The 8,845-nt window shown below is 44.8% G+C and overlaps 1 protein-coding gene across 1 annotated transcript; it reads left to right on the top strand.

The window, feature by feature from the left end:
- Positions 1-1,165: 1,165 nt before the first annotated feature.
- LOC309335210 (vomeronasal type-2 receptor 26-like) lies at positions 1,166-8,064 on the top strand (the record flags this gene model as incomplete). Its single annotated transcript, XM_081850083.1, has 6 exons — positions 1,166-1,374; positions 2,628-2,919; positions 4,028-4,822; positions 5,258-5,488; positions 6,192-6,318; positions 7,166-8,064. 6 exons carry the CDS (start codon positions 1,166-1,168, stop codon positions 8,062-8,064), a joined length of 2,553 nt encoding a protein of 850 aa, XP_081706209.1.
- Positions 8,065-8,845: the final 781 nt, after the last annotated feature.

Here is an 8,845-nt window from a genome sequence, read left to right as displayed (position 1 = left end):
CAGTCAAACTTGTTTCTCTCTCTCTTTGAACCACGTCAGTCTATTCAGTAAACATGTTTTTTACTGAAGCTCTGCTTCCAGAATGCGGCAGCTAGACTGGTGACTGGGGGCGGCCGCCGAGACCACATAACACCGGTCTTGAAAGACCTACATTGGCTCCCAGTACGTTTCCGAGCACAATTCAAAGTGCTGGTGGTGACCTTTAAAGCCCTAAACGGCCTCGGCCCAGTATACCTGAAGGAGCGTCTCCACCTCCATCGTTCTGCCCGGACGCTGAGGTCCAGCACCGAGGGCCTTCTGGCGGTTCCCTCATTACGAGAAGCAAGGCTACAGGGAACCAGGCAGAGGGCCTTCTCGGTAGTGGCACCTGCCCTGTGGGACGCCCTCCCATCAGATGTCAAAGCGATAAATGACTACCTGACATTCAGAAGGCATCTTAAGGCAGCCCTGTTCAGGGAAGTTTTTAATCTATGATATTTTAGTGTATTTTTGGTTTTTATGGAAGCCGCCCAGAGTGGCTGGGGAAACCCAGCCAGATGGGCGGGGTACAAATAATAAATTATTATTATTATTATTATTATTATTATTATTATTATTATTATTATTCTGAAGTTCCAGAGGAATCCTCTCTTCTCTTTACACTTCTCTGAACCACCATGATCTCTTCTGATCCTCTAAGGGATCCTCACACCCTCCGCTCTCAAAGATTGCATTTGGGAACAATGAAGTAACATCACAATTAAGGGCAGCTGGTGGTTTATTTATTCCACTGTGTCTGTTCCACTTGTCCCGTGTGCCACAGAGTCCTTGGGGCCAATATATAGGGCAGGTGAATTGGGGAGCCAAGTTTGTGTGAAGCTTAATCAGAACATAGGAAGCTGCCTTTTTGATCTGTACTGGCAGCAGCTTTCCAGGAAGGGGACATCCTCAGCACTACCTGGAGAGGTGAGTCAGGATTGCACTTCTCACCTTCTGGGTGCAAAACAGATGCTTGTCCATTGAATTTCTGGCCCTTCCCCTCAATCCCCCTTTGACATACAAATACACTTCCCTGTATTTGTAAAGTCGCTGCAGCTTCTGATTTGCAAGAATGTGGAGCGTCTTCTGAACAGCAGTTAGTGGGAGGAGGAACAGTCACAAGGCAAGTGTAGCCGAGAGACCCAGAATGATAACACTGTTTCTGGTGATGTCTCTCGCAAACTATGGTCTGCAGCAGAGGGTAAAGTGCCCACCGACTGAGATCACCGATATATTTTCTGCTGTGAATTTTTACCGGCCAGCAGACCACCTCATTAGTGGAATCATATCTCCAAGATTCTTTGAAAAGACACATTACTTCACCTTTTCCAGAAACCCCTTCATCAGAATTCATAGGTAAGTAATGATGTATTATATGCCTGTTGTTTTTGTCCATGGAGTTTTCTTGGCAGGGATACTGGAGTGGCTTGCCGGTTCCTGCTCCAGGTGGATCACGTTTGGTCAAAGCTCTCCACTATGACCTGTCCATCTTGGGTGGCCCTGCACGGCATAGTTCATAGCTTCTCTGAGTTATTCAATCCCCTTCGCCATGGCAAAGCAGTGATCCATGAAGGGTGTTCTTGAAGCTACCAGCATGAGTTTGACCAAACTGTGGGAGGCAGTGGAAGACAGGAGTGCCTGGCATACTCTGGTCCATGGGGTCACAAAGAGTCGGACACGACTAAACAACCAAACAACAACAATGATGATGTAAATTATTTCTGCTTCCTTCCCACTCTCCAATTCTCTTGAAGTACCTGGGTCACCCCTGTTTTCTGGTAGCCCTGATAAATCATTGGCTCCTCTTTTTTTGTTGAGGAAGCATCTCATTCAGTGGGATGCAATACAACTGGGAGATCTGGGTAGGAAGATAATGTTACACAAAAGCACCTTTTGCTTATAAACCTATAATATGTAAATAGCTGAAGCTGTCATGGGTCCTTCCTGGGGGTTGAAACAAGCATGGTTGTTAATATACTTTACTGTATTTAAATATTTTTGTATGTCTGTTCACTTGGTGAAAAGCAGTGCTTCAAAGTATTTTATAATGCAATTTACGTAATTGGTAGTAGTTTTGATGTGTGCTGCTCTCCAAAGAATAACTTGTTCTCTGAAATGTAGGAAATGCTGTGCAATGTGTTTGAGCTGCAGGTCTTCTGTAGTAAGTGACGTTGGAACTGCACAATTATTTCACCCACGCACAACAAAATCTATGCAGCTCCAAATTGTAAATGACTACTGTGCTTCGTCATGTGCAAAGCAGCCTGTGGGCTCAGTTTGGCTCCAGGACCATTTTCTCTGGCTCCCAGCACAGCCCAACATCGCTAAGACTTCTTGGCTGCTCTGTGGGGCTGCTCTTCCCATGTCCCCATTAGAAATATGCAGATCAATATTGGGAAACCATTGTGAGACATTGCCTGGGAGGTCGTTTGATACAGTGATGGCTGCAAACCACTGGACCTGGAGGGCATCTGAGATCAACAGAAAAGGGGCTGATTTGTGTTCCAGTTTCCCCTCCTCTCTCCCCCTTCCTTTGATTATTACAAAAAAGAATGTGACTTTCATTTTCACGGAATTGATGGTAACTGTGTGACACACTATTTTTGCAGCTGGGTGGATGAGAGGAGCGCACATGTTCTTTCATTCTCCCTTGCTGTTCAGGAAATAAATAATAACCCCAGGCTCTTACCAAACATCACCCTCGGCTATAGCATTTATGATACCAGTTTTCAGGGAGGAATGACTTCCGATGCCCTGATAGACCTGTTTGCTGGTGGGGAAATCAATATTCCAAACTACAGGTGTGGAAGACAGAAAAAGCTGTTGGCTGTTCTTGAAGCGAGTGAATCCGACATCTCCACACACATTGCAAGCATGTTGGGCATCTACAAGATCCCACAGGTAAGAAATGGGTTCAGGTCCTCCTCAGATGCCAACCCTGCTATAACATACATTGTTGCCAGGTTCTGCATAGCAGTGTTTAAAATTCGGTGGATGGTGACCTGTGCCATAAACTAGATTTAATGAACATCCATATTGGCCTCATTGAGGGGCAGTATTTCAATATGAGTAGGAAAATGAGAGTACCCCTAGACATTTTTTTTAAAAAAAACCACTGGCCATTTCTGTTTATATACTAACCTTTTATGCTCTTCCATTTTTTTTAATACTCCCAACCCTTCTTTTAGATTCTTTTAGCCTTTTTTAGATTCTAATAGTCTTTTATATATACCTTCTGTTTTAATAATTTTAGCTTTCCAAAATGTTTTACAGGTTTTATATGATTGTTCCCCACCCTACTTATGCTGGTCTATGACTGTAATAAAGACTGGATTGGGTTTAGGTCCAACACACCTGGCAACATATGCCACCTAGTCAGACAGTAGGGAAAACTTAGGATGATGTAACGGATTTTACATTGTAAAGGTAAAGGGACCCCTGACCATTAGGTCCAGTCATGGCTGACGCTGGGGTTGCGGCGCTCATCTCGCTTTATTGGCCGAGGGAGCTGGCGTACAGCTTCCGAGTCATGTGGCCAGCATGACTAAGCCGCTTCTGGCAAACCAGAGCAGCACAGGGAAATGCCCTTTACCTTCCCGCCGGAGTGGTACCTATTTATCTACTTGCACTTTGATGTGCTTTCGAACTGCTAGGTGGGCAGGAGCAGGGACTGAGCAATGGGAGCTCACCCCGTCATGGGGATTCAAACTGCCGACCTTCTGATTGGCAAGTCCTAGGCTCTGTGGTTTAACCCACAGTGCCACCCGCGTCCCACTTTACATTGTACGATGCTTTAAATCATTGTCTTTCATGAAGTGAGGAACCATATTTAGAGATTATTGCAATTAAGAGTTATAAAAATTGATTATTATTTTTTAAAAAATACTATATTAAAAACACACACACCATGTGAGGTTTGCTCCAATTAAATTTGCCCTCCTCTTTCACATAGAAGTATCCACTCTTAGTCCTGAAAATCAAACCACCAGTCTCTTTCTTTCCTCACCAGCTCAGTTATGGCTTTGTTCTTAATGATAAAGCCCAGTTCCCTTTTGTCTACTGGATGACTCCAAAGCAAGACACTCAGTACCAGGGGGTGGTCCAACTCCTCCTGCATTTCCGGTGGACGTGGGTCGGCCTCTTTGCTCCAAACAATGACAACGGAGAAAGGTCCCTGAGTACCTTGACGCCTCTGATGATCAAAAAGGAAATTTGTATTGCCTTCACCGAAAGAGTAGAACATAAGACTTGGCTCTGGATACCCCATGAACTACCTGCCATATGGAGAGAAGTCAATGTATTTGTTTACACTGCAGATTCTCAGTATGGACTTTTTATCATCATAGAGGTGGAATCCTTACTTCAAAGGGGACAGTGTGGAGGAGGGAAAGTCTGGATAACCACAGGTCTTCAGAACAAACTTGGATCATGCAGTACCGACTGCTTCCGATATGCTCATGGCTCTTTGTCCTTTGTAATGAAGACCAAAAAAAAGACGAACAAGGATTACTATGGGCCAGTGACCTCGCTTTGTTTAAGCTGCTCAGAAAAAATATTTGATTGTTCATATTCAATGCCGGACTTGTCTGTGAGGGGTTTGACAAAATGCAGGGAGCAGGAGAGTCTGAAGTTGCTGCCCCAGGAAGAGATTGAGAGAATCCAGTCGCAAGACAGCTACGTCAATTACTTGAGTATCCAAACTGTGGTTCGGGCCTTAAATGCAGCATATTCATCCAGATCAAAGCGGATTTCAATTACGGGAGGAAGAGGCAGGTTGGAACTTCAAAGGCTATGGTCATGGCAGGTATGTTCATTCAATATTACAAAATGCAGTTCATTGTCCCAGCTCTGGAATCACTATGCTAGGACCACAGGAAGCGGCCTTTAACTGAGCCATACCATTGTTCTACCTAGCTGAGTATTGTCTACCTTGACACACCAGCAGTGGTTCTGCACAGTTTTTGGAAGGGAGGCTTTTCCAGCTCTTCCTGGATATGCAATTGAAGATTGAATTTGGGGCCTTCTGAGAGCAAAGCAGATGCTCTTCAAATTTATAAGCCACCTTTCATCACATCAATGTATCCCTGGGTGGTTTCCATAAGAATGCAATGAAGAAAAAATAGGAATGAAATTAAAATTAATCCAATCACATTGTTTTCACCTGCTGGCAGAAATCCACCCAGAGTCCCAGTTGTGGTTTTATGTTCTCTCAATGCTGGAGTTTCCTCTGTCATTCCAGCTCCATCCTTTCTTGAAAGAAGTCCGCTTCTATACTAATACTTCAGCTGATGAACAGTACTTGGATGAAGATGGAGCAGTGGCCGCTGACTTCGATATCGTGAATCTGGTGCTGTTTCCCAACAGTTCTCTTGCTAGAGTGAAGATTGGGAGAATAGAGAGACAGGGGTCCTCAAATATGAAGTTCACTATTAATCCGGAAGCAATTGTATGGCCCAATCTATTTAAGAAGGTAGGGGAAATTATATCTGTCATTTTATTAACTATGGCATCTGCCACGCTCTAACAACATTTTAAATAATACATATGATACTTGGACTGCAATCTTGTGCTCACTTCTCTGCAGCTAAGCCCCAATGAGATTAATGGGACCTATAGAATCATAGAATCATAGAGTTGGAAGAGACCACAAGGGCCATCGAGTCCAACCCCCTGCCAAGCAGGAAACACCATCAGAGCACTCCTGACATATGGTTGTCAAGCCTCTGCTTAAAGACCTCCAAAGAAGGAGACTCCACCACACTCCTTGGCAGCAAATTCCACTGTCAAACAGCTCTTACTCTCAGGAAGTTCTTCCTAATGTTTAGGTGGAATCTTTTTTCTTGTAGTTTGGAACCATTGCTCCGTGTCCGCTTCTCTGGAGCAGCAGAAAACAACCATTCTCCCTCCTCTATGTGACATCCTTTTATATATTTGAACATGGCTATCATATCACCCCTTAACCTCCTCTTCTCCAGGCTAAACATGCCCAGCTCCCTTAGCCGTTCCTCGTAAGGCATCGTTTCCAGGCCTTTGACCATTTTGGTTGCCCTCCTCTGGACACGTTCCAGTTTGTCAGTGTCAACCTGCTCTTGAGTAAACAGGTATAAACTGTAATCCAAAAGCACAATTGCTACTGACACTTTCTCCCTGGTGCTCAATCTCTTTACGTCTAGATAGTTCCTCGTTCCAGATGCACTGAAAGCTGTCTCCCAGGATTTGCCAAAAAGGTCCAGGAAGGGAAGCCGTCGTGCTGCTATGATTGTGCTCCATGCTCAGAAGGGACCATCTCCACTCAGGAAGGTAGGGGAGGATATCAGAGGAAAGGACCTTTGATAGGAGGATGGGGCTAATTTCTGAGGCACTCCAAACATGATGCTAGTAATGGCACCTCATGAATGAAATACCCTCTTCAGGGAGGGCTCCCCTGTTCCCACCCCCAGCACCAGGGAATTTTATTTGCCCATGTGGTCAAGCATGTAGAATTAACCTGTATTTAATGATGGTAGCTTTTCTACAAAATTTTGATTTGTGGTTTTTATATAGTTATTTTCTCATTTCTCATATTGGCTTCTACTACATAACCCATATAATTTTAGAGATCTTTGAAATCCACCCATTCATCACTAAAGATTAACTCATATGAAACCTCAAGGATATAAGTACTGCTCAATAAAATCAAAGCCTCCTGTTCTAAGAGAAGCCAGTGGGAATGAGTTGATGGATTGAGACTTTTCTAGTTGTGAATGTTTGCCTCTCTCCTTCCCTACAAAACAATCCTCTTTCCTGATTTCTCCCTTATGCCCACCTTTCCTCAAAATTGAAACAGCATAAGACCGTTGAGAGCCAGTGTGGTGTAGTGGTTAAGAGCGGTAGTCTCGTAATCTGGGGAACCGGGTTCGCGTCTCTGCTCCTCCACATGCAGCTGCTGGGTGACCTTGGGCCAGTCACACTTCTCTGAAGTCTCTCAGCCCCACTCACCTCACAGAGTGTTTGTTGTGGGGGAGGAAGGGAAAGGAGAATGTTAGCCGCTTTGAGACTCCTTAAAGGGAGTGAAAGGCGGGATATCAAATCCAAACTCTTCTTCTTCTTCTTCATTGTAGGCGTGTGACTGATGTTAGGATACTGAAGTGTCTTTTCCTCTATGCAGATGCTGATGAATGCACCAATTGTCCAGAAGATCAGCATCCAAGTGAGGACCGAGATCAATGTGTCCCCAAAGCGATCGTCTTCCTGTCCTATGAGGAATATTTGGGGAGCCTCCTAGCTTCCCTTTCTTTCTTCTTCTCCTTAACCACAGGCTTTGTGTTAGGAATCTTCATTAAATACAAAGAAACTCCCATAGTCAAAGCCAACAACAGGGACCTCTCCTACATCCTCCTCATCTCTCTTCTGCTTTCCTTTTTGTCCTCCTTCCTCTTCATCGGCCAGCCAAGGAAAGCCACCTGCCTTCTTCGTCAAACAGCATTCAGCAATATCTTCTCAGTTGCTGTCTCTTCTGTGCTAGCAAAAACCATCACTGTGGTGCTGGCCTTCCTGGCCACAAAGCCAGGGAACAGGGTAAGGAGATGGCTGGGGAAGAGTCTGGCCAACTCCATTGTCATTGCCTGTTGCAGTGTCCAAGTTCTCATCTGCACCATCTGGCTGGCAATCTGTCCACCCTTCCCAGAGTCTGACATGCATTCCCAGCTTGGAGAGATCATCCAGCAATGCAATGAAGGGTCTGTGTTCATGTTTTATGGCTCCCTCAGCTACATGGGCTTCCTGGCTGCCATCTGCTTCACGGTGGCTTTCTTGGCCAGGAAGCTGCCTGGAAATTTCAATGAAGCCAAGCTGATCACCTTCAGCATGCTGGTCTTCTGCAGCGTTTGGGTCTCATTTGTGCCCACCTACCTGAGCACAAAGGGGAAATACATGGTAGCCGTGCAGGTCTTCTCTATTTTGGCCTCTAGTGCTGGGCTTCTAGGCTGCATCTTCATTCCCAAGTGCTACATTATTATACTGAGGCCAGATCTGAACATGAGAGAGCATCTGACAAGAAAAAACTGAGCATGATATTTGATTCTTAGCTCTAAGGGTATCATAGAATTGTAGCATTTGAAGTTCACACCGAAATCTCGACTGGAACCACAGCTTGTTGTTGGGATTAAGGATTGTTGTTGTTAAGGATGTAATAGAATCAAGAAAATTGTTAAAAAGTCTCATGGGAATCTACACATTTATGAATAGTTTGGAGAAGAGAAATATTTTCTGCTAATGAGTCTTGATGAGGGGCAAAAGCTCTACAAGAAAAGTTAGTGCATGGAAGAACATTACTTGAAGTTTTGGGTTGGGTCATTGAGTTTTGGTAGTCAGGTAGGAGATGGGTGGTCTTTGGAGAAGTAGAGTTGTCAGACTCAGACAGGACGAAATGGGAACAGTTGGATACATGTGATGACCTCAACAAGGCAGGGCTTTTTTTAGCTGGAACTCACAGGAACTCAGTTCTGGCACCTCTCAGGTGGGGACCATTGTCATTATAAGAGAAAGAAGGGTGAGTTCCAGCAATAATCTTTCTAGAAAAATAGCACTAAACGTAGAAGAAGAAGAAGAGTTTGGATTTGATATCCCGCTTTGATATCCTACCCTAGGGAGTCTCAAAGCGGCTAACATTCTCCTTTCCCTTCCTCCCCCACAACAAACACTCTGTGAGGTGAGTGGGGCTGAGAGACTTCAGAGAAGTGTGACTGGCCCAAGGTCACCCACCAGCTGCATGTGGAGGAGCGTGGACGCGAACCCAGTTCCCCAGATTATGAGTCTATCGCTCTTAACCACTACACCACACAGTTCC

This window comes from Podarcis erhardii, assembly GCF_964252035.2.
Source record: "Podarcis erhardii genome assembly, chromosome: 2".
Lineage (NCBI taxonomy): Eukaryota > Metazoa > Chordata > Lepidosauria > Squamata > Lacertidae > Podarcis > Podarcis erhardii.
This window is presented reverse-complemented; position numbering and strand designations above follow the sequence as displayed.